Raw genomic sequence first — 27,003 nt, 5'->3', positions numbered from 1 at the left:
CCTATTTTAAAGTAAAGTACTATTTAACCCTGTATGGACCAAACCGTCCTCCTTTATATTTCGTCCTGTTCTCACCAAGTTTTTTTTAAATACTGTAAGGCCACCTGCCAGTTCTTTCTTATTCCCGCTGTTTCTGCCATCGTTCCTTAAACTTTTGCTTAATAATTGATTTGATTTCTCTTTAATTGTTTCGCTCTACCCAATGCAACACATTAATACTTAATGTATTCTCTGGAAATACGTTTTAAATTGTATAAAATGTCAAAGAGCAGTTTTGCGTTTGCGCCTGTCAGCCACCGTAGTTTGTAGCTCGTTTGGTGTATGATGAATGTTGTTTCGCCCAGTGCCACCTTCTACGCGTTTACACCTTTCGATTTTATTACATTAGCTGACCCAGGTAAGAACTTTTTTTTTTCTTTTTTGCTAAGTCACAACTTTCCACAACTTACAATTCCGCTTGATGCTGAACGTAGACTTGTTTTCTTGTATGCACAGTGTTGACAAAGTGTAACATTCCCTCCCTATTAAATTTAATTTAAGTGTTAGAAGTCTAATATTCCGGAAGACAGCTTTAAGAAAGTTTTAATATTTGTTTCACGATACTGGAATACAATGCGTTCACTAGGTATTTGTTGGCTTTATTGTTGGCTGTAATGAAGTCGCTTCTTTAATTGAATATATGTTGCAGCTGTTAAAGTTGCAATTCTTACCTTTTGTGATTTCTAGTGAGGCCAAGTTAAATTGAATGTTGAATGATTCACAGCCATTTTACCATGGAAAAACAGCAGTTCACATAAATCAAACAAAATTAAAACATATGTACATTAAATGCATGAGAAAAAACCTGGCCAGTCAAGTACAATAGCTGTAACACAATGGTGAATTCATACCGTTTTAGTTTTTCAGTGTAGTAATTGTTAATTCTTTTTCAGATATTTTTGTTCCATGTATCATATTTATCCTGCCAGTTTTGTTAATGATTGAGTCACAGTTTGTGCAAATCAACATTGATGTTGCAACACTGATTGCAATTCACACTGAATCCACTAGGCTATGCAATTGTATTACAATAAACCAAATTTCAGAAGTACAGAGTAGGTAATATTATTACCCATCTAGGTGGGACTTTGCTTTACTGGTCAACATATTTACCTGATTTAATTTTAGTATAATTCTGTTAACTTACCTTCTTCTCTACTACATCTTAATTGTTACTCTTGCCTTTGTTCTATGTTTTCAGGTACTGTTCTTTCATAATATGTGTACATTGTTATGATTGTAATTTACAGCACACATTTTTAAAAAAAGATAGATTGTCTGAGTTTTATAAGGCAACTATGGTTTCAGGTGAAGGTCTCTAGCTCTTGTTATTGACGACTCAAGAGCTAAAACATCTCCATGCTTGTCTTTTTTCACACATTGTCTAAATGACAATGAGTGACTCAGAGGTTTATTAAGAGAACAAATAGCATCATGAAGGGATTGAGTGCAAATCCGTTGGAAGTTGCTACAGCTAATATAACGGCATCCCGAGCTTTGAACATCTTGTGGAGAACCGTCCAATCCATCATCTTAGAATATGAGTATGAGTGAATGACATGACTGCAAGCCTACCAAAACATGGCTACCCACCTAAGCTAACATGCTGGGAAAGGAGAGAGTTAGTCAGAAACGCAGGCAAGAAGCACATGATAACCCTGTAGGAGCCGCAGAAACCTACAACTTCTGACAACTAATGTTTCCACAAATCTTGGGTTTATGAAAAAATTGGCAAGAAGAAAATTGTTGTTGAAAGAAAGTCAAACGAAATTCAATTTGCAGTTTGCTATAAGCCATTACTCTGGAAGAGAGTGTTTTGGTCAGGTGACACCTGCTGGTGCCTGAGCTTGAGCTATTCCTAAAAGAAACATGAACAGAACTTTTCCACCTAAAAGTTGGCAGACATATCCCAAGTGACATGCAGCAGTAATTTTGTAGGTGATCCTACAAGTATTCACAAAGTTTTAACAGTACTGAGAGAAGCGTTTTTGTTTTTTTGTTGGTCTTTTTGGCTTGAACACGTAAAATGTGTTCAGAGGTATTAATAGTTTTGCAAGGTTCTACATGTCAGCTGAAAATGCAGAACATTTATTATCAAATGAGTTTGTCTTCGTAAATGACTGACATGTGGAAGTCCTGCTCTGCTTCCCGTTTGGGAAAGTTGTGTAGGAGTTTCAGAGAACTCCTTTGTTTTCTTTTCCTTTGAGCTGATAAAGACCTATTGAATCAGGGATTTTTTTTCCCTGGCAGATCAGAATGAGGGGACAAAGGTGAACGATCAGGAGTTTTCAAAGTCCTGAGAAACAGACAAGAGACAGGATAAAGAGATAACTGGACATAGGATTTTCGCTAGCCTAAAATAGTCTAATTGAGGATACGTTATCATTGTGAGCATTATGCTGACATGGATTGCACTGGGCAAGTGTTGTTTCTGCCAGATCTGTGCATCTCTATTAAGTAAGGCTTTGATTTTGGTGCTTTCTTGGTAATCGGGTCAACTGGTAATCAGGATTAATTTTGAAAGTTCATCCTTGGGTTACTAGTACATTGCTGCTCAGCAACATGTTCACGCAGTGTGATGCAGATATTGCCGTTGTGTCACATTTCACCTTGAGGTGTTTTAAATCATGATGCACTGTAATCTGGATTATTGCTGCATTAACTCGATGGTGTATTGTTTGTGTTTTCTGTGGTATTAAACACATTTGCAGATTATTTAACCGGGGTACTAACTGTTGGATTGTCGTCGTTGCTGCTTCCTCTGAAGTCGAGGTCTGTTGATGTTTTTAATCCCTTGCAGATTTGAATTAATATGAATCTGAATTATATTCTTTATTCTTTAAAATAAATACTTCAATGTCATTGAACATAATCCTGAAGGAGTTTCGTTGTTTAATTAAAATATGTCTAGCTTTTGAAGAAAACTTGAAAGCTCTTATTTGCCTATTAGAGACATTAAAGGAAAAATCTGTGAACAAAGTGTGCTTTGGTTTAAACCAACTTTTGCTTTCACAAATAATTGTTTTTAATGACTTGCAGTTGTAAACAACACCATGAACGTCTTCTGGAGATGTACTAAATACTTATGTTTTCTTTAAAATATATAGTGTACTTTTACATTATTGGAACAAATTAGCAAATATGTAAGTAAGAGATGGTCTTTTGGTACAGATTAATTGCTTTCTTCAGAATTTGTTAAGGCATAAAATAATAAGACAAAGGAGCAGAAAACTGAGATAAGAAATGAGGGGAAATGTAGCCTGCAATCACAAAAGGTCATTTAATCCATAGGAAATCTGATTTGTGGTACGAAATACTATCCAATGCTGACCCATACAAGGTCTCATGGGCTCTTGACAATCTTCCTCCCCCTTGCAGCCCCTCAGTCTGTGTAACACATTCAGATTCATAACACAATCGTGGTGACTGTCCATTCTTTCAAATTTGTTGACAGAGCTGATTTCCAGCGTTTTAAAATAATCCTGGAAGCAGTAACTAAACCGACCATCTTAACAAAAAGTATTCTTTTGGGCACATTTAGGATTTGGGATCTGCACAACAAACATACACCAGGAGTCGGAGAGATTATCGAGCCTTTCTACTACTTTAGCCCAAAACAGATTAACAGATTTGCAGTCCCATAAACAATGTTGCACGGTTCCTCGTTGTGATTTCCATTTCCATCAGATATAATCTTTTTTTCAGTTTTATTCTGTGTAATCTCACAGGAGTATAATATCTGTGTATGATTCCCCCCTTGTGCCTTCTGCATATTTCCACAATCTTCCCAAGTCCTCAGCCACTGTTCTTGTCCTGTGTTTATTTTTCCAGGTCTTTTTAAAACTTATGCATATATTGCCAATTGAGAGCATTGTTTTTCTCAAAATTTTGTTTCTGATTCGCAAGTATTGAAAAGTTTTTTTTTTTTTAACCCCAAAATATAATAGTTAAATCTAATGCTGACGAAATTTTAAATGCAAACACATCAGTTATCCCATGGCTACTCAATTTTAATTACAAACATTAGTCGAAACATTAGAGAAAATCAAATCATTTAGATTTTCTCCGATTATATAATCATAAACATACTTTTACTTTGCTTATCAAAGTAAAAGTATGTTTGTGATTATATTTATTTCCGCAACTGTGGATGCATCTTGTAATTATATGCCGTATGTTTGCACACTCAGGCATGCACAAACAGGCATCATGTTTCTTCCCTGTCCTGTTTATTGAGGCTGAAATCAACCCGTCTACACAAGAAGCACACAGCTCTGTCCAAGATGACCTGTCTTACAGTTTACCTCCGGAAGCCCTCTGATAACTCTCCTGAGACATCTTCGTTAGTCATCAACTCATATGGTAAGACTAATTTTTTTTTCCTTAGGTTTATTTTTTTAATGTAAATTATGTTGTCAAAATTCTGTGTTTGTTGTGTGAACTTTGCAGCATAATTGTGTGAATCCAAAAAATGCAAGACTCTTCATGCACATTTCAGTAAAATATGCATCTTGTTTCTCCATCATTGAGCGTTAAAGCCATGTTCTCCATGTTAGGTAAGCTCTTATGTCATGAAGATCTGATGCTGACAACACTCAATCCTGCAATGTGTCTATTAGGACGAGAATCGTATCCCACACAACAACTAGTAGAGTTGAGTGGAGTAACATCTTCCCTGGTCTGGTAATGAGGCCTCTCCTCTTTATCTGGTGATACATTGAATTATTTATTGAGGGTATTATCCAAACCAGGGAAGGGTTGCACCTTCACCGTTTACTGACACTGAAGCCTCATTCATAATCTAGTATTTATCAGGAGGGATAAATGAATATAAATAAGGTATTATAGAGGTGTGGCCACATTACAGAGGTTAATTTGGGTAGTTTATGCATGGGATGTTTGTGTGAATGTGTGGGGAAGAGGTCAGGGGCCAAGTTCTGACTGTGGACCACAAGTACTTGAGCATTCTGGTTCTGGGAATATTACAATGAAACAACTCATTTTTAAAAAATGAACAAAGAACATTCATTTCTGTATCTTTTTATTAAGAAAGACGATTATATAGTGCAGAGTAAGTCTTGGCATTTCTCCAGAATGACCCAGTGAAGGAACTCTTTTGCTGTCCAAGCGTCAGGGTTTATAGACATTAGAAATCACTTCTTATCTTTTATTTCTGGCTTCAACATTACTGATAACGAAAATGTCTCGAAGAAATCGGTGATTGGAAATCAACCTCAAGATATCGACACGACTGAAAGCATTTCTGCAGCCTTTTGCATACTTTGGCCACCATGCTACTCATCTTGAGCTCAAACACAGGACTGAAGATGAGGATTTAGTTCTTATAAAATTTCCTTCAGCCTTACCTCTGAAGGTAAGGCTGAATTAAATTCCCACTTAGAAGACTCAAAAAGGAAGAATAGTAACTAGTTCCTATCTTGAAATGGCTATTATTTGTTTTAGCACATCTGGTGCATACTGTACAATTGAGCTGTTCATGTTCAGTCCAAAAGTCTTCTTGGAAGCTTCGCCTCACCTGAACGTGGGACTCACTGTTATCTTTAATAGTTTGGACAAACAAGTGAACACCAGCATTTATCACAAACAAATCCTTGTCCTGTGGTAACCAGAAATGTAAATTATTATGTTACCGCTAACATAAATTTTACTGCCTGAAATGTTATGCTTGTAAAATTTATGATGCTGTTACGAAATGCTTGCTCTTTCCACTTCAGTCCTTATTTTAGTCCAATTTGACATGTGGCCTTTAAAAACTGGGTCAAATTTTTCTATGAGCATTCAGAAAGCTTTTGTTTGGTACAGTGTGCCTGTCGACCCCTAAGAGCATTTCCTTTTGCTGCCAAGGAGTAATTTAGAGCCTTAAACCGAGTGAAGACCTAATGTTCTCTCCTCCTCTGGGGATTTGTGGATTCTCTGTTGTGTATTTTCTCTGATCTAGAGTGAATCTCTAGTCAAAAATATGTTGGAGTATTTGTTTATCTGACAAACAAACCAACCCAGCAGCTGTTCAGACAAGAGCACAGAAAAGATTATAGTAGTTATTGCATAATTATTCTTTTTTCTGCTGCACAGTGCTTGCACCATCTGTCAAATTTTCCTTCTCTATACAGGGGCATCTCAGTCTTTTAGAATTTAAAATTTTATCCATCCCAAGTTGCTTTAGTAGCAGTGTTTAATTTGTCTGTATTGTTGCGACTTCACTTTTTCCTTCCGTTTTTGTTTCCTAGAGTCTTTCTATTGGATCCAGATCAGGCGAGTTTGCTTGTAAAACAGGCATTGGCATTTTGATAGTGTGCACCAAGTCCTGCTGGGAAATGAAATCAACATCACCATAAAGCTTGTCAGCAAACGTAAAACACAATGTGCTCTAAACTTTTCTGGCAGATGACTCCGATGAATAGAATGAACCAAGAGCAACATATTACAGGCTCCCTAAATCATCACTGACTGTGGAGATGGCTCACTGGACCTCCAGCAACACGTTAGACTCTGGGACTTAATTTCTAAAATCTGCTTTGGTCTAAAAAGAAGACCTTAGAGCATTGAGCAAAAGTGCAGTAGCTCTGCTTGATTAAAGTGTATTGATAAAACCCATGTTGTTGTTAAACACCCCAAGTTCATCTATCAAAGGCAGATGTGCAGCTTCCTAAATACAGCTGCTGTAAGGGACTCAAATTATCCTCTGCTCTTTCTGTTAAACATACTGGCATCTGACATACAAGTGTCTGCCTTCGTGGATTAAATGGAGAGAATAAATTTGATCCAGTGCCCTGATTAAATAAACCTATACGAACTGGGTTTCAGTGGTTTTGGACGCCTGCATGGAAGAGGATGAGTTTTTGGACGTTATCTGAAAAGCTTGTTAAAAGAAATTCAGTGAAGAGAAGCGAGGACACCTTGTGTGCCTCTCATCAAATCTCCTCTTTGTTCCACCCTGGATCAAATGCGATGAATTGGCACTCGCCCCAGATGAGAACTTTTAAATCCTACACACAGCAGTTTCCCAACTTTTCAAACAGCCTCCTGTTCTTGGAGAAAAGGGTTCAGAACAGGGATTAACTCTGTTTTTTTTTCTTTTTTCTGGGTCCTCTGTGATAATGGCTGGGTAAACTGTCACATAATGACTGCCGGTGTCCCCTGGACTGGCTTTACCGGATCCTTTTGGGGTAAAGATTTTTTTCAAATGTAAATGTAACAAATCAGTATGAAAGACAGAAGACAGAATTAGGGCAATGTGTAAGAGAGACACGCATACGCAGCATAATTCCCACCATAAGATTTCTCCCTAACCATTTGATTGGTGATTTTAGTTATAGTTAAATTATGTTTTATTTATTCAAAACCTGTCTTTTATTATATTCTTCTCATTAAGTTAAGCAAAAAAAAACAAAAAAAACACCCCGAGATATTTCTGGTTACTGAAGCGTTATAATATCCATCCTGTATAGATGAACATTGTAGAAATGGACTGGTGCCAGCAGAACCATCTCCTAATCAATGCAGAGAAAACCAAGCCACCACATTGGCACTGGTGAACATCCAGGGCACTAGCATTGAGATTATGGATTAACCATAAGTTGGACTACAGCAGTGGAGCCCTTTACAGGAAAGGTCAGAGCAGACTCTTCCTGCTAAGGAGACTGAGGTCATTTGAAGTGAGGGGGGCGCTCTTTTTAGAATTTGTGATTACAGCAATTTATCTAGAGCTGTGAGGAAGCAGCTAGATAAGATCATCAAGAAGGCCAGCTCTGTCCTCGGACTCTTTCTTTCCCAAACTGGAATGATGTCGTACAGTAAAAACAAAAAAACAGTACAGCGAAAGGTATTTGGCGCAGGCATTAGCATTTTAGTATGTGTATGTTAAAGTTATGTGAGGAGTGGGGACTCGGAGCAGGATTTCACAGCATTCTAGTTAAGAAGTCAGAATTTCAACATAAACGAGGTCTGCAATAGTTCTTACAAACATCATTTTAAGCTTAACTTTCCATAAGCAATTTTAATTTGTTCAGTTGCAGGCATTGATTTTACATTGCTCTTTTACATGTGTCTTGTAAAATGATATGTTTCCACTACATCTTACTACTGTTGATGTGAGGAGCAGCCATATTGAAATGCAAAATCCAAGTTTAGGAGTCCTAACTGTGGGTAGTCGGAGTTGCTCTCAGTTTCCTAGTGGGAAATTTGATTTAGGAGGGTGTTCCAGTTGATTTTTCTTACTGGAAAGTTGGTATTTTCCAGTTCTGAGTACAACTGGAATGCAGCATTAGTTTGCTGAAACCCTAATTCGTGTGTTGCATTCAGTGACCTCTAGAAGGGTCTCTTATGGGAAGATACTTTCTTCCTTTTGTCTTTCAGTTTAGTCCTTGCCTGCTTTCACACCTTGATGCACAGCTGAAGGCACGTCTTCCTTGTTGTAGGGCCACATAAAATCTTCAGTCACTGAGTACCATCCTCCTTCCCCTTGGGCATCTGTAATGTGCTTGACTGTGAAGCTTAAACCTGTGTACTGAGAGAAACTCTGTGATAGATAATGTTTTGCGGAACTGTTTCATTTCCTGTTTTACATGGGAACTTTGGTAGGGATTTGTTATTTTCTTGTTTTCTGCTGTTTTGTGGCCACATAGGGAGCCTAGGTATTGTACTTTTTTTCTTTTTTTTTTTTAGATACAGATTTTTATTTTCAATCACAAGGGGGGAATTTGTGTTTACTGACATGGCCTTAGAGAGACCCTGAAGTTGCTCTCATTCTTTTTGTCAAGTCATGTGTGAAACCCTGAACATGTGAAAATCAATCACTTTTATGCTGAGCTGGGTTTTGTTCAATTGTTTTACATTGTTTGTTGCTAGATTTATTTTGTACATTTTGTGCTTCAACCTGCGCCTCCTAGACCTCCATTAAAAGCTTCTTTCATCAGATAAGTTTGACTGGCCTCAAAAGCCAAAACAAAAACTGAGACACACAATGTGTAAGAGTTCTAAAATATAAATGTACTTGACTTAAATTTATGTGTTACTAATATGAATTGTGAAATCAGTAATTAATCGAAGTAGGCATTAGTATATCTATGGAGGAAACAAAGATGTGCTAGTTCACACTCAAGATTTTTTTTAAAGGCCCTCAGCCTTACCAGATTATCAGGTTTCCCATATGAGTAATCAGTGTTGCATATAAAAGGTAAATGCCCAACCTAGCCACAAGGAACCTGCAGGGGTCGGAACAGCCTGTCTTCATGCACATCATGACTGATGCCTCTGTTTTATCTGATATCCCTAAATGGTGCATCTCATCCTTCCAAAACATCAGAACCTGCTCTTACAAATCACCTTCATCCTAAAACAAAAGCTTGTTTTTCTTCTGATGTCTGGTTCTGATGGGACATATTCTAGTTGACTCCTCAAATGGCTCATATTTCTAAGACAGTAGTAGGATTCATCTGCAGTTGTATGCGCTCAGACTGCGGTTAATCTATGGATATTGTTTTCTGTTCCATGATATCCCATGATCCTATTGTGGTAATAGTTCTTGTCTCTATTTCTTACCTTTGAATTCACACGTGAGGGGAAAAATATTTCAAATAATTTAAAAGGGAATGAATTGTAAAAGTACTGACATTCAGCGTTACTCATCTTCTTGACACAGTTTTTAAAGAAACACTAAAGCAACAACAACAAAAAAAATCCAATTATATTTGTTGCCCAAAGTAATTCATCTTCAAGGGCTTTGCTCTGTGATATTCAAAATTTCAGTCAATATTTACCACTTGAAGCACTTTTAAACATCTTGCCTCCTGCTAGTCTTTTGCCAGCCTCCTTTGGCCATTTTCTGTTGACTATATGATAAATAAATTAGGTCAGCTACATTTGAGACTGCTTCATGACATCTTTTGTGTGAGGCATGTCAAGGCCAGGAAAATCTTTCCAACGGTGTTTTCTCTTCTCACAAAGTTCCTTCACTACTTTCAAATCCATGCCAAGTTCAGTGTGGGAACGACAAACATCCCTCGTACCCAAGCTCTGAAGTGCCAGCAGCAATATCACACAGCAGGTCTCCTTTATTTTAGCCGTAGACTCTGCTCTGATAATGAACAGGATTCATTTAGAGCAGCACAAAGCCAGTGTTAGCTGTGGCCATGTCAACATGGTTAATAAGTCTCCTACAGTTGTCAGCAGGACCGGGAGGGATACAGGAAAGACGAGCAGACTTAAGAAAGTGAGCTAGAGGTGAAGAAAGAGGCACTTTAACAGACGGTGGACGCAGACTGGCATGCATGCAGTATTCCTTCTATGTTTCCAAGGATTACGATTAACATTTTAACCCTTACCACAGTCTAATGTTCAATTGTGTTCTCAGAACTGAGGATTCAACTGAATCACACAAGAGGTAGAACAGGAGATTGCTCAGCAAGGAGGTGATTGCATTAGCTGCAACAAAATGGTAAAGGAATTCCAGATCTCCATTTCTCTCTGGCCTTATCAAAATAAATTGCTACACCAATAACTCCAGGCATTTTAAGACTTGTGCTCCAAAGCACCATTTCAAAAGGCAATAGTCTTTCCAAAACTGTCTAGTAGTGAATCTCTGTGTATACTATCACTGAATGATGAGGTGTTTTTAGGAGAAATGCAGCATAAAAGACAGTTTATCCCACTGGTTTTTCTGGAGTTGTTTTTAAAGAGTTTAGACTAATGTTGCATTGCTCATTGAACATGTTTTAGGCCACATCAAGCAATCCACCTTTTTAAAAGGAGTCTCAAAAGTACATGTTGTTCATATATCACCTGTCATTTATATAGCACCAAAACAGGAAATTGTGGTCAGTACAATATTTATTAAATTAATTTACTCCTCCTTATGTAGTAAGTATAAACTTATCTTACTTGGAAAGTTGCAGTTTGACATTCAAAATGGCTGCAATTCATAAAAATTGTCTAATTTGAGTGTTTTGTTTAAGTAGGTAACACACAAAGTAGTATGTAAGCTCTACTCCTGTTTGTGGGGATGGATAAAATGAAATATGTTGCTAGAAATGTTAAGTTGCATTGCAATGAAGTACAGTCATTGGTGGAAAATTTGAGAGCATTCTCCTAATGTGAGAAGATAAATAAATGCCAATTAATGAGACATAAGATATGATAAAGGGTCAGATTGATCTGTTTATCCTTTTAAGTCTTGTGGACAACTCCCATTGAACTGTCTGTTGGGACAGTTTTGATATAAGAGCATACATTTAAGACAATGCCTCAATGATCTTCAGCAAAAGCTGTTCACTGCTTTCCAAGAATGCAGTATAAAACGGATGCATTATTTTACTTCTGTCGATATGTAATTTACAAAATTAAATATGTTAGAATAAAGCTGAAATTAGACTTAGTCTGGTTTAGAAGGAAATGTGATGTATAACATCGTTCAGGTTGTCCTAAACCCTTTTCTTTTGTTTTTATAGGTCAGCTCAAACTGTCAGTCTTCAAAGAGCGTGAAATACTCGTTGTCAGCGGTGAGTCATCTTAAAGGCTGCCCATATGGAGACATCCTGCTTTTGTGCATCACATTGAAAGAAGTGTACTACATGCTCCCTCTTCATACTTTCTGTGAACGTTTTCAGTATTATAAATATTATAGAAAATAGACTACAGTCTGCAAACATAATTTGCTGAATGTAAATATTAAATAACCTACTTCAGATAACTGTTCAAAGCACAACAGGAGGCCATTAATGATAAAAAGCTTGGTTGGTGGTACATTGATTCAACAAGACTGTTTATTTTGGTTTCCCAGCAACCAACCCGGACACCCTTGTCTTTTTGTGTGGGATTCTCTATCTAACCACTCAGCATCCTTTTTCTTTTTCCCCTCCTCTGATTTTTCTGCTTCCATTTCATTTCTCAGTACTAATCATTTTAGTAAAGCAGAGAAACTGCATTGCATATTAGCTCTTGAAAATAGTGAAAATATAACATAAATACATGCTACAAAAATATTGGTAAAACTTGAGTAACTATTAATAAACATTTTTATCCACAAATAATGAAAAAAACAGATGGCATTTGTCTCTATTTTTCAGAAATCGCCAAAATGCCATATCATTTGCTAACATAAAATCTAACATTTTGTAAGAATCCTAACTTTCATTGTACAGGTTTTTATGTACAAAAGCTGCAGAAACAAGGAGGAGCTTGAGTCGCACAAAACACACCTCTTTGCTACTTTATGCAAGTACGTATCCTGTACTTGCATAAAGCAAGTACATGTCTCAGCAAGACCTAGAGAAACCCATTCTTGCATTTACTGTATTTTTCAGACTTTAAGCCGCTACTTTTTTCCTACGCTTTGAACCATGCGGCTGCGGCTTTTCTGTAGATTTTTCTTCAACCACCAGGGGGCTCTTTAGCAGGAAGTGAATCATTGGAAGTCAAAATTGGAAATCAAAGAAGAAAATGCTAATTTTCTTTTAGAACAAGCACATCAGTTTCGACAGATAAATGTTTTCAAACTCATACCCCCTCATCATGGAAACCACACGAAGAAGTTCATATGATGCCGCTTTTAAGTTGAAGGCTATCAATATGGCAGTACAGAACGATAACTGCTGCACGTAAGCTCAGCGTGAACGAATCCATGGTTCGGCGTTGGAGACATAGGGCTGCGTCCTTAATATCAGATTTATTAAGGACATAGCGGAGGGCTACTTGTGGAAAACCGAGAGCGGCATACCAGTGACTTGTAGCCCGGTGCGGCTTATATATGTACGTTTTCAGTAAAAAAAATAAAAATAAAAGACTTTGTGTGTACGGCTTATAGTGAGGTGCGCTCTATAAATACGGTATCTTTTGCTGTATAGTTTGCTGCGGCTGTGTCTTCATAGGTCTGCCTAAAAGATCAGACTGCTGTAACTGATTCAGATCACTGCTGCTCATATTCTCACCAAAACCAAATTGACGACTGTATGGTGTTTTTTATAACTTTGTATGTTTGTGTTTTTATAATGTAAAGCATTTTTAACTGCCGTGTTTCTAAAACGTGCTATTCAAATAAACTTGATTGATTAATAAATCTTTGTAACGTTGTGCTTTTCCTACAGTTTTGGAGGCAAGAGACATGCTGAGTGACTTCCAAGAGTCCTGTAACTCCTATGTTAAGGTATATTTAGCTTTTTATGATGATACAGAAATCGAGTTTTACATAACCTGTATGGTAAATGTTTGTACTTTTGCTTTGCAGGTTGGCAAGTTTCCTGACAGTGATCCAAAGGGAAGGCAGAAGACTCCGATGGTTCCTCAATGTAGGAATCCCATCTTTTTGCAGACTTTTTACTTGTAAGCATTCAATTAGTTTATCAATTTCTTTTCCAAACATAACATCATTAAATTATATTTTTGGTGCTGTGCCATGAAAATAGTTGTTTTCACCAACACACATGGTATTATATTTTACCCACTCTAATTTCTATCTCTTATATAAAAACATGATGAATGTCATAAATGGGAAGAGTTTTGCATGAAATGATATACTCATTTTATTTTATTTCTAGTTTAAGGCTTTTATAGTTTCATTGTTCTTGACAAATGCATTTGAAAAATTATGTGAACAGCTCATTATTTTAATGACATAATTTGAACCAATGGACAAGTTCAATAAACTTCTATTTTGATTCAGATTCTCAGATAGTATTTCACCCAATTTTAAGCAATGTTCTTTAGCTGCCACCAAAAGCTGAAACCAACAAGGACATTTTGTCCATTTCTGCTCAAAGTCTGATAATTCACAATTCTTAAATGTAGCTGTCTTATGCTTCAAACTCTCTCTAAGAAAATTCTTGCATTTTGCATGTGTTGTTCTATGTTTGCAGTACGGTCAGTGAGGAGGACCTTCACAAGAGACTTCTCTTTACAGTTTGGAACGCTGACTCTGCATCAAGGTACCTGCAGGAAAAAGTTGAACATCTTGTGAATAACACAATTTAAGCCAGTGATAACAAAAGGTGAAAATAACATAGATATATGTTTGGAAATTTACTGGCGTAAATCGTTTTACCAGAGCAGTAAAATATATAGTTTTAATGTTTAAATTCCATGCAGGATGTTTCTCACAGTGTTCGTCTTTGACTAGTAATTGTTTTACTTTTGCTTTCCTCACTAAAGAGACTGACGTTGGAAAAGGTTTATTGGGTTTTTGGTTCAGTGAGTCAGACATCTTCCTGGTTATGTTGTATTAAGGATGCAGGCACAATGCCTTAATGTGTTCTGAAAGCACTGAACATAACCATTTGGAGCATGTCTCATGTTGTCAAGAAAACTTACATAAAATGTTACGTGCAGCTTGTAAATAAAGTGAAGAGACACAAATCTTATAGCAGTTACTTTCAGATCGTGGAATGATTTTAAAGATTAGGATTGGGAGAGTTTCTGGGGCACAGATTAAGTGTGATTAGTTTAGTTCAGTCATTTTATCAAGTTGATGAAATTCCAAGATCATGTTCTCCAAGAACTTGATTTACTAAGTCATGGAGATTTGTATACCCTATAGAATCAGGTTCAATTTTTACGTCTGCATAGCCAATGAGAACTGTCGTTATTGCAGAAATTGTTTTATAGATTAAGCTATTTATCACTTATAGTATTCTTACACTAAAACATTTCCTCTTTTGGATTCTTCAGGCCGTATATGTCTTGTACAATTAACCAAAGTAGAATCTGTTCAGGGCAATCTTTCTTTTTCAGCTACGGAGCAGTCATATAAGTGACTCTATTCACAGCTGAGTCTGACAATGAAAATCAAATTTAGTCCACTGATAGATGTGCAAGGACTTAATTTATATGCAGTTTTCAAAGCTTGGTCCATGTGGTGAGAAATCTTTGGACCTTGTGGTATAAATTTAGAATGTCATTGTCTGCAATCATAAAGTTAATTAGCAAACCTAGATTTACCAAGAATCATAACTGATTTCTGCAAGACTGACCTTCGACCCTGCAGCACCCGTGCTCATCTAGGAAACAATAACAAGATCTAGCTGAAATATGCTTGTTCAACATGATCCGTCTTTGTGCTGCTGAAGTCAGAAGTTGTGGGAAGCGATGCCTCCTCAGCAATTCCCCTAAAATACTCCTGAGCGTTTGCCAAAATGCTGCACCAGTCAAATTCAACTAACTTATTTCCCTTCCTTGATTTATTAACAACATAACATTGAACAGATCTTGGAAATCATTGTTGTTTCAATCCGAGTCTCTGAAATCCATGAGAATAATTTATATGAAGATTTTATTTTATTATATTCTTTTTGACGTAGGACAACTTGAGAAATAAATATCCATACACATGCACTCTTATAATCATAAATAGGTATTGACTAAAGGTAATGTTGACATGGTCTCTACAGCTTCTCAAACTCCAAACCATAAAGAGACGAGACAACTTGGAGATGAAAATGTACTTTATTTCCAAAAGATTGCAAATTTGTCAGCACATACAATAAAACTACAGTTTAAAGAAATAGTCCCCAACATATACCCTGGCCAGCAGTATAATTCACATAAAATAACAACATCCTATTGAATTTAAGAATGGTTCATAAAACCATATGACACGCATGATATTTTTCACATTTTATCACCATGTTGGGATTTTATGTAATAAACTAAAACAAATAAATGTGCAATTGCAAAGTAGAAGAAACATTTCTAACTGCATGTATTTTAGCCCTCTTCATAGCTCTAAAACAATCTGATGCACCTTTATGCAACGTAATCTCAGTTGAAACGGTATCAAAAAGACAATGAAACAAAGAAGTTTAAAGCAGGATTAGATTATAAAACAATATCCCAGCAAAGGAAGACTTCCACTGTTCAGTGCTTCTTTTGAAAGTAGAAAAATATTTCACAACCTACCAAGACATGACAATCAAATTAAACTGCCTGACCAGGCAAGGGGATCGCTAATCAGCAAACAGACCTGTAACTCTTTAGGAGCTGCACAGATCAACAAGACAACTTGGTTATGTACCTCTCAAATCTGGCCTTTATGAAAGAGGGGTAAAATTAAATGCATTGTAAAAACAAAGCTATATAAAATCAAGCTTGCAAAGCTTGCTTGTAACACTCAAATGTAACTTTTTGGCCTAGATGCCAAATGTTATTAAAAAAACAAACTCTGTAAATTACCCCCCTATGAAACGTCATGCTGGTTGGATGCTTGTCCTCAGCACAATAAAAGAACTTAGTAGGTTCCTTTTATTGTGCAGAAAACCTGTTAGAGGCTGCAAAATATTTATGACTGCGGTTGAGGGTTACTTTACTACAGAATAAACCTAAGCATGCAGCCATACAGAGCTTGAATAGAATGGATTAGATAATATCTTATTCATGTGTTACAAAGTTCAGACCTATTTACAACTATAAAAAGGTTTAAAAAAAACCAAAAACACCCCTCATAGAAATATACATATTGGTGAGAAATGTGTCCAGTTGTAGTTGCTGGCAAAGGTAATTCTGATTCAGGCAGGGTCAAAACTACATGTTTCTAAAGGTTAATTGAACCTTCACACAAATAATGTCAAACTAATAATTTAATTAAAATATAATTATAAGTATACAGTATTTAATTTTTGTTTGCTAGTGTTTGGTTAAATGAGTTAGAATTAAATAATGCATTAATCCCAGTCTTATATATTATAGATGTTTTCATGAGAATTTGTCAATACAGCTGCCCTCAGATTTCACAAAGTATCCAGAAAACCTGCTGGTGTTGTGTTAAAGTAACCTCCATACATACAAGTATTGATCATAGCTGGGTGAAATGAATCCTGTTTAGTGTAGTAAACAAATATGTTAATGGATAAATAGCCCTACTTCTATGTCACACGACTCAATGCAATTTATGGGAAGAGGGCAGATCTCAAAAATTAATCCATTTTGAAAGAGACTTTTCAGGCAATAAAAAAGCTATCCTATAACGCATTGCTTTGGATAGTAAAATGCAGTGGTAAGTATGCACTCTCCAGGTTATATTATTTCAAAGTGTCATTCTGTATGAGTGAGCTGGTTTGTGTTATGATGGTATACATTTATTGATGACCCTGTAGTTCTTATGTTGCTGGTCAGTTCAGCTCTTACACCGAGGTATCTCCAAGTAAAATAATAAATAACCTATATACACTGAAAGAATGTTTAAGCAGACCAAACATTAATTCCCCATAAATTAGGTAAAGGGCTTGGAGTGAAAATAATAGGGTCTCACCATTGTTCACTTCCCAATATTATACTTTTGGCAGCTACTAAATCATTTTACTCTCTGCAAATATAGTTCAGGTGTTCATTTATCACAACAACTAGTTTGCCATCATGACGGCGTCAGCAGCTGCACTACACGCTTCCAGCTGTGAGCTTGTCGAGAACTATTTCCCTCATATTTTTTCCCCCTATACCTACACAGCTGCACAGACCACCCAAACTAAATATAGCAAATTTGCTCCACTAGCTTCTGATTCAATTACATTCAAAAACACTGTATCGATCCAAAATGAAGATTAAATGTTGTTGTTCATATTAATTTAAGGTTCTTCAAAAAAGTTATAGGTGACGATGGCTGTGGGAAGGAAGAATCTGCTGTAGCAGTCAGTAATGCACTGAATTTGAAATTTGACTTGTGTTGGAAGTTTGCGATGCACAGAGAGAAAAGGAGTGGTGAGAGTGTAGTCCCCTGTGGTGCTCCTGTGCTGCTCACCATCTGGTTAAACACATGACCCTTCAATCCCAAACTGTGGTCTGTTTGTCAGGTAATCATTAATCCAAGTGATACTTGAGGCCTCCATCTGTGTCTTCTGGAGTTTTTTTTTTTTTTGACAAAACAAATTGGGCTGAATTATGTTAACTGTTCTGGAGAAATCAAAGAACGTGATTCTCGCAATGCTGCCTGGTTTGCCCAGAAGGCAGCAGGTGTATGACGGCGTCTCCAACTCCAGATCAATGGCGATAAGCAAACTGCCAGGGGTCCAGATATGGGCTTGTTTGGTTGCTCAGATGGACCAACAGGAGTTTCATAATGTGGGATGTCAGGACAGCATGGATGGTTGTAATTAAATATTTTCAAATTTCTTTTGTCCTCTACTTTACATTTTAGTTTTTCACCAGGCATTTATTACTCTGACAACATCACAAAACATTTTATGAATGAGTTTAATGCAAAAGATCTAGATGGCAGATATAAAAAAGGAGCACTTAAATTATTAAAAATGTAAATCTGATGGGTTTGATTTTGCTTCATTTTAAGCCCGTGGTGGATTGAAAATGTATTTGAAGCGTCTGACCTGAGTTTGTTGAGCCCCCTCAGCTCAGGGGCATTAATTGATTTTCATTCTGCTGATTTATTCTCTCTGATGTCTCTCAACATCAACAGAGCCAGTGTTCTGCTTGGTTGCATGAGTTTTGGCCTGCGCTCCCTTATGGATGCAGACAAGGTAAGTTTGAACAGAGATTTCAGCTCTAACGCCATTTTGTGCCGTTTTTCAGCTCTGTGCAAGTGTCTCCATCTGTTGTGTGTGTCTCTTCCATCAGACCATGAATTTAAGAGTTTAATTCAGTGCGAATGAATTCCAGTGACCTCAATAGTTTGGAGGAAACACTTTTGGGTTAACGGTGTCACAGCACTGCACTGTTGCCTCTAGATACTGGAATGGGAACACAGTTTGACTCACTGAGCTTTCCTGCTTTAAGGTCAAAGTTCACACACTTTATACACACACATCATTTTAATGTTTCAGGGTATATTCTATATAATTACATGAATTGTTCATAACTAGCACCTATTTTTCTTTGGACACCAAAGATACATTAGCGTAAAGAACATTTTGTTTTGCATATACACGGAATGACACTACGAAATCAAAAAGGCACATTTCCACAACTTATTTCCATTTGTTTCAGAAAATATTCAGAAAACAATCATTGCCACATTTTACTTAGTTTCCTCAGAAGTTTAATCAACTTTGTCTTTGCTAGAAGGACTGGTTTTCATCAGAAACATCAAGTGTTTTGGCGATTCATTTAAGTTCAACAGAGCTCTACTAACAAATGGTAGACAAACTAAAATAAGTTCAAATTGAAAAGAAATGTTAAATTGGTATAAACCACTTAAAATATTTATTTTACTAACGTCTGATCAAACATGGAAAGGCAAATCAAGCAAAAATTATTGCAAAAATTCAATTAAGTGCAATTCAGTTTACTTATGTAGTGCCAATTCACAAATTGATTAAACAAATATCATTTTAAAGTACCTAACATGATGAACAGATCTAATTTAAATATGGGAATACATTCAGTTCAGTCCAGTCATAAAGACAGCTTCAGAGAAATTACATATATTTTCCAGTTTGAGCCGATTTGTTAAGTAATGCAGTCAATTTCAGTTTAGTATTAGCTAGTAAACCTTTTTCTGTCTAAGGAAACTCAACCATACGCGAGTATGATATACTTATTTTGTTTATTTTGTAGGTATTTTCATTGTTGCCTTATAACAAAAGCATCTCTGGTTCAAATCTCAATTTTGCAGGGTTTATTTAATTCCACAATCCAAAAACATGAATGTTATAATTAATGACTCAAATACTTGCTTTACATAAGGGTGGGTGATTTTGTGTTTCATTTTTCTTTGTTCTGACTCCGAGATGACCTGAAAACCTCTTCAGGATGCACTCGACCTCTTGCCTGAGAACAACCAAGACTGACTCCAGCCAGTGTGCAAACTAAATGCCCCAAAGCTGCTCATAATAAGGAAATGTTGCAGCAGTTCCACTGACTAAACCTAGATTTTTGCCAGACTTGGATAAATATCTTCTTCTTAAAGATTTGGTGATTTATTTGACCTTTTCATGCCGATTTAAACATATGTCTTTGTAACCCTCCTGTCACGATTGTCCATCAGTTGTTGATACTGGAAGCAGAGACAATGCCACACTGCAGGAGTGAGAGAACATGCATTGTGATGCACAATATTATTTTTCTTTTAAAACATAAAAAGACTGATTACTGCATGGACATTTGTAAGTTGTATTTACATTTGCGGTTAGCACAGTTAGCATGGTTAGCATTACTACTGTCAAACATCCGCCTCTCTGTGTATTTCCCAGAGAAAATTACTCTTACCTTCTTAACAATGGGGCTACTTGAAAGTCTGCCCTTTTCCCAAAGAATAAAACAGAGCAATCTTTGCTCTTTCGCCATCTCTCTTCCTCGTATGAAATGGCATCGGATTAATTTGCCATTTTCCAATATAAGAAAATGTTCACAAGAGCATATCCTGTGGCAGACAGCTCTGTTTAATGCCTCAAAAAGTATTAAAATGACTAAAAGCACGGAATAGTGCAGAAGCAAAGTAAGCAACACCAGAATTGTTCTCTTTTACAGAACCGAGAAGGTGTCTGTAAAAACTATATTTTTCCTTTAGACGTCTTATTACTTTTGTACTTCCTCTTTATTTTTAAATACTTCACTGATAATTAAAGCAGCTTTAAGCCTTCATCCCATGATAACAGCTTCCTCATATAAGAGTGTTGTAGTTTCTGTAACCTAGTAGTACTAAGGTTTGGTGTGTTCACTGATTGGAAAAGGGTTATTTTGAATTTTCAGCCAGTTCTCTTTGCCTTTATTTTCTTTCCCATGCTTTGCAAAGCCCTGATTAAGTTCTCTCTCTCTCTCTCTCTCTCTCCCTCTATATATATATATATTTTTTTTTTTCATTTCAAAGCAATAACATTTATTGGATATTATCAATGCACATTTTTGTCACAGTTATTTGCCATTACTACACACAGTTCTTTTAGCATTCAGATATACAGATAAACACATTAAAAATCTTACTAATGCTTACTGATGGCTCCTCTTAGCATTTATCTCAATGAATATTTTATCAACTTAGGATGCAAATCTGTTAGTTTCACCTTTGAATCATAGGGAGTATTGTCTTCTCATTCTCTCCACTACATTCATTACTCTCTGCTGCTGTGTTGCATTCGTCCTTTCTTTCCAGCCAGTCCTCCTCTGTCTCCTCCACCTACTTGTTTGATTTTCAGAATCATTTTGGTCTTATGAAGACGGGCTGATGTTTTGGAAATGTCTTATCCTGACTGTCACATCTTGTGATTTGTTTTCATCCTTCTCATATGTTGTGCTCTTTGCTTCTGTCATCTTTAGCTTTTTCTTTTTGTCCCCCTCCTTTGTGTCCTTCTGGTCCATTTTCCCTGCCATCTTTCATCGTGTGTGTAGGGTAATATTGAATGATTGCATAAATCCCTCCCAGTTTTTTAAGGCTTATGCCCTCTCCTCCCCTCCCCCTTCTTCTAAATAAGTTCCCTGCCTATCCTCCCCCTTGTCCTACAGCCTGCAGAAATCTGTCCACTCTGAGAAGACGCTTTTAAAATGAAGATTATTGTCACAGTCTGTGGCGCCACACTTATTGAGCACAAAAGAGAAATCAGCTAGTGTGGCAAATGTGTGTTGGATTAAACAGAACAAATGTATGACAGTAAAATGATAACAGAATAGAATCGACTTGTTATGCCATTGTTTGTCAGTCTGTGTCCATCAGGATTACAAATCAGGCCCAATCCGTCAGCGTGCATACTCTCATTAAGTCACAATAGATAGCATAAAATACTCTCTCTCTCTCTCCTCTATAATTTCACACGCCATCTGGTTTAAAGACTAGAAGTGTACAGATGTAGAAGCATCAGCTGCTTGAAAAAAGCAAAAGGAAAAAAACAAACTCAGCTTCCGAGTGTTCAGGGGTTTCTGTCTGACTTCACATTTTGGCTATGATATGTTGAACTCCTGACAGCTTTCGTATATTTATGTGTATAATAGATACAATATCCATGTGTGTGCAGTCAGTTATGTGTGTGCTTGCCCTCCAGGAAACTCAAGGATGGTACTATCTGCTTGGGGAAGAACTGGGGAGATGGAAGCATCTTAAAGTGCCAGCTGAACACAACCAACACACCACTGGTAAGTTAATAGAGCAAAAATTAAATATCTTAACACTAAATATGGTTTCTTTGAAAGCAATGATAAATGTGTATTGTATTCATTATGTAGAATAGGTTAAACATTTGAATATCACACAAACCAATAGGAAACTTACACTCATTGCTGGGCACATACGGTAGACAAGAGTGCACCAGATGTTGGATAAACGGCAGAACAAAAGCAAATGAGGGTAAAACCATATTTTAAAAATAACTGCAGGGTTTATTTACCACTAAACGTAGTTACATAAGAACTAATATTTGAAAACTGGTCACAGAGCTGGGTATATATAGTGGTGTTTATTAGGGCAGCTCTAGAAAGAATTAAGAGACCTCTGCACTGAACCCTATACATCAGTATTATTGTTTCTAAATGAATATGAACTTAAAAGACCTCAAATAATGCGAATGAGAATTGGTTATTTTAACCATTTCTCATTTTCTGCAAATAAGGACTAAATTTTTGCTTGAAACTTTGGAGACATGTTGCATGAAGTTCATAGAATAAAAGAACAATGTTCATTTTACTCAAAAACATACCTATAGAAAGTAAAATCAGAGATATTGATAATTTAAAGTGGTCTAAAAAAATCACAATTAAGGTGTTTCAATCGTGTTTCAGAACAATATTTTGTTAAGATCCTGTCGGGATGGAAATACTGATTTTTCTTTTTTTAATTTTTCTTAGTAGCTGAATATACTGTTCATTATCCTGGGTCTATATTTGTTATGAAAACACAGAGTTTAACACTTTTATTATTTATCACACGTTGTTATCAGAACATCAGCATTGCCAAATATTGCGATGTTGTGCAGTGTTTTCCTAATAGAAAGCCATGTAGTTGTCGTCTTGTTGCCAATATCTTTCTCACAAGACTTGCTGTGCTTTTTTTGTGGAGCCAGTTCAGAGCCATCTGCTCTTTAAATCTTCTACTATTTCTTCATTATATCATTCACAAGAAACTAAATTTAGATCCAAGGTTGTTTCTAATTGATTGGCACCAGGAAAGAATTTCAAGATGAGTGAAACTGATTGTAGTTGCTTGTGCTTACATGCAAAAATAGTCTGAATATTGTGGTTTATTTTAAGGGTGAGATTAAGTGGAGATAAAATGTACAATCTCTCTCTCTCTTATGATAACTTCTGCACAATGAAATGAAGAAAATCAGTCTAATCCCTCCTTCCAGTTGTGCTTAACTCAGTTTTTCCCCTTAATTATATTTTAATATTGTTTAGAGCTATTAGACGTCTCTGCTAGCTTTACATTAAATTTTAATCCGTCATTTCAGCAACATACCTCTGTTTATATTAATAAAACAGATTCATTGAAGTACAATGTGGCATTTTTCTGTGTGCATTGAATTTTAACCTGATGAAACCGGTCAAGCCAAAAACACAAACTAACATGTATAGTGCACAAAATGATGAAATCCAAGTTGGAAATAACCCAATGTTCAACAATGCATGAAAGTACACCACAAACAGTCAGTGGTCTCTCTTATGTTATGTGCTTGGCCACTGGAAATAAGTTTTTATCTGCCTTCAGACCAGGAGGCGGGCCGACTAGGGAAGCGAGGGATTAAGAGAGAGAAGGAAAAAGGGATTAGGACAGCGAATGAGGGGGAAACGGAGAGAGTAGAGTGGAGAACACGGGAGAGGAGGGAGGGGTCTGGATGAAGCCCTGACGCGTCACAGTTGCCAGAGAGTGAGATTGAGACGGAGCTCTCCAATACCATTCACTGCTGAAGCAGATCTACCCCTACACTCAGACATACACTCACTCAACTCACACTCACTCACACACATCCACCACACACCGACACAGTGGACTGGACAACTATTTGTTTCTTCTGAGCATCTCTGAGTTCTCCCTCTTTTTTTTTTTTTTCTGCCTGTTTCTTCCCACTCGTAGTTGATGGCTGTGCTGGTTTGTGTGTTTGTGTTGGAGTCATGCTTCTCTGTGCCAGCCATAAGGGCAGCCTAGACTAGGTGAGTACCACTTTTATATTATTCTACTTGACAGTACTCACTTCACATAGTTTGAAAGTTGTATGGTCAGCTGCACAGCTGTGAATTTGCAACTTGGACTGGCACATTTATTATTGAGAGCGCTATAAAAATTTGAATCTTATTCATTTTTTGTTCTTCTGCTTTTTCATTTTACTTTGTCTTTTTGCATGTGGCTGGTATTATACAAGTACATTTTAGCAGCGCTGTGGGCGTGTTGCTCGTCTGTCAGTCCTCATTTAATTTTTACTTGGTAGGCTAAATTGGTCACAATTATTTTCCACAACATACCCCTGAAGGGGTTAGCCTACCCAATCGACTGGGTTATTGATTGCCTATCATCAGTGTGACCCTTTGACACAGACATGTGCTCCTATTTCACCCCTCACAGCTCGAAGGCTCTTCTTTCTAAGATACTTTCCTGTCCTTTTTTAAAAAAAACAAACAAAAAAAAAACATAGTGCAAGTTTGGATTGCTAATGTCATGGATATCATAAGATGCTCACGAACTCATCCCAATTTACACTGCTTGGCTGAACAAGGCTAATCTGCCTCATGAAACTTTAAAATGAGTCTTATGCTTCTGTGGATGGAACTAGGACAGGAGTATCAGATTGGACAAGACCCAGCCAGGAGGAAATAATTGCAAAGCTTGCATGTGGAGAAACTGACTTTTACTTGGGGACGTTACAAAGGCAAGTTGTCCCTTTAGCTGTTAGATCTGATCATTTGAAAAGCTGTGCAGATATTTTCTGCTGATAAGGGGAATGTGGGGAAATTGCTAGATTGTCACTTTCAGGACGTGGCTAAAAAAAAGTGAAAGCCAAATGATTTATTGTATTATTAAATGTGTTGTCTTTTCGTCTTTCGCTTTGACAGTACTGCCCTACTACTGTCTCATCTGGCCTCTGCGTATGTGTGTCAGTGGAGGATGCATACTCATGCATGCTCGTGTTCATTGCCAGCTGGCAGAATGTAGGCCATGGAGGCGCTGCTGCAGGATGACATGTATTAATGTGGAAAACTCCAAAGTCAATTAAATTACAATGGCATTCGATAATCTTAGTGTTTCTTCCTCTTACTTTCTGACCATTCATATTTCATCTGTCGCAGTGAATATTCATATCTCTGGAATGCTCTCGAGTGTTTCTTTGTCTTGTTCATTTCACGCTTCTTGCTGATGTGTACTTTTTGTTTACTTGTTTGTTTCCTCTTTTATCTAGACTGACTCCTTTGTCACATTCCCTTTCTTTTCTTTGTGTCACTGTCCGTTCTCTGAGGCTCTAACAAAATAATTTTTTTTTTTTTTTTTACTAAACTAACAACAATGTGACAATTCGATAGCAGCCAAACGCTTGTGGATGTTCTGATTCAAGCAGTCTGCCAATAACCTAAAGGGCTGTATTTCAGTGTCCAGTGCGACTGTGACATCAGTTTTACTACTGCTTTGTGTTTCTTACTTTGCTGTGATTGGTAATATGTTAGTGAGAAGGCATTACTAATGTAATACAGCTACTACATTTGGCCATTATTATATTTCTTCTTACTGGATAAATCAGATTTACACACATCAGGGATTATACTTGTATTTTCATTGAAATCCTTGTTTTTTTATTGTTTATACTGGCAACACCTTATATCTTACAAAAGGCCAGGGTCTTATAGGCATCAAGTGCTAAATCTTAACAAGAAGATTGTTTTCCACATTTAATAATTAAATGAACAAAAAGAAGATGCTACGATTTTGCTAAAAAAAAATGTTTGGAAGTCTTTATATTTAAGAATTTGTAACCAGAATAAGAACCAGATTTTATTTTCTGTTTCCCAAAGTTTACAAGGATGTCGTTACAAAATTTGCTCTGCGTATATAATTCTCTGCTTTTTTTAAGCAGCTTTTGGATTTCTGAGGTTCATCTGGGTCCTGGCACCAACAGACCCAAACAGGTTCCCCACTTTTTGGATGATTGTTTTCCTTCTCTAAACGAAACAAAATTAGAAAAGAGCTAGGCCTCGAAGTTGACGGCCTGTTAAAATGACACTTGCAATATGAATGAGGTAGAACCAGCTCAGTTTGAAATGCCTTGAACTGTAGATGAACCTTGTTTTATTCAGGTTAACTGCTTCAGTGTAGGAAATTCAAAGGCCCTTAGATTCATCTCAAAGCAGAAGCTGCCATATGTTCAGGACCTTATAGGCCTGTGTGTTTATTTTAATGAGCTTTCCCTCTACGGTCATGTTTGGTTGTTCTGTGCACTACTTATTCTATTTATGTTAAAATGGAATCAATTAAAAATCTAGTATTATTTTTTATGGTGTGTTTCTGTAATTCAGTAGATAACTTGCTTTTATAGGGCATTTTAACTCAACAAAATTCAGTTTTGCAGTCTGAACTGAAATCTTCTCACAGCACATAGATCTGAACACAGTGATATTTCTATTCAAGTAGTTGATAAACTTGAACATGGACACCACAGGTGCGCTGTTTATTGGAGGTAGTCTGGTTAATCCCTCTCAGAGATGTGTGCCAGGTCAGAGCGTTGTCGGTGTCGGGTCAGACCTCTAGAGACAGAATTATCTTTGTGAACAAAAACCTGCCAGCATACCTGCACTTCATGTAGCAACAACCTGAACGAGCAGGGAACACATGTAGTTGGCTTTGGGTGAATTGCTTTAAAATGACCTGATATGTAATTATTTCTATCAAGCATAAAATACAGTTGGTTTATTCTTTTTAGGGCTGTTGTAAACGAATATTTTAGTAATCGAGTAATCTATCGATTATTCTTACGATTAATCGAGTAATCGGATAAAAAAAATTATAAAATGAAATATTGGTAAATCTGGCATAATACCGATGTTACTATCAGATATCAATATCAGTCCAATTTTTCATATTTGAGCATCCCTAACAGTTGCTTTTTT

The 27,003-nt window shown here is 36.7% G+C and overlaps 1 protein-coding gene across 1 annotated transcript; it reads left to right on the top strand.

The window, feature by feature from the left end:
• The first annotated feature begins 21 nt into the window (after positions 1 to 21).
• On the top strand, positions 22 to 25,141 carry LOC148155994 (regulator of G protein signaling 3-like). Its single transcript, XM_088010929.1, has 10 exons — positions 22 to 397; positions 4,230 to 4,401; positions 11,505 to 11,555; positions 13,140 to 13,198; positions 13,280 to 13,374; positions 13,908 to 13,976; positions 18,449 to 18,509; positions 21,963 to 22,053; positions 23,987 to 24,063; positions 24,961 to 25,141. The coding sequence occupies exons 2-9, from the start codon at positions 4,323 to 4,325 to the stop codon at positions 24,061 to 24,063; spliced, it is 582 nt and encodes a 193-aa protein (XP_087867055.1). The 5' UTR covers positions 22 to 397; positions 4,230 to 4,322; the 3' UTR covers positions 24,961 to 25,141.
• The last annotated feature ends 1,862 nt before the right edge of the window (positions 25,142 to 27,003 follow it).

Source organism: Poecilia mexicana, unplaced genomic scaffold (assembly GCF_051168715.1).
Source record: "Poecilia mexicana isolate PSO_F unplaced genomic scaffold, ASM5116871v1 scaffold_12, whole genome shotgun sequence".
In the NCBI taxonomy this organism is placed as follows: domain Eukaryota; kingdom Metazoa; phylum Chordata; class Actinopteri; order Cyprinodontiformes; family Poeciliidae; genus Poecilia; species Poecilia mexicana.
The sequence above is the reverse complement of the archived record's forward strand: the minus strand, read 5'-3'. Positions and strand labels throughout refer to the sequence as shown.

Excerpts from the sequence above, each read along its gene's own strand:
- LOC148155994 (XM_088010929.1), top strand. The coding sequence starts at position 4,323 with ATGACCTGTCTTACAGTTTACCTCCGGAAGCCCTCTGATAACTCTCCT. Across the intron at positions 13,977-18,448 it reads AACGCTGACTCTGCATCAAG|AGCCAGTGTTCTGCTTGGTT; the intron begins GTACCTGCAGGA and ends CAACATCAACAG. Across the intron at positions 22,054-23,986 it reads ACACAACCAACACACCACTG|TTGATGGCTGTGCTGGTTTG; the intron begins GTAAGTTAATAG and ends TCCCACTCGTAG.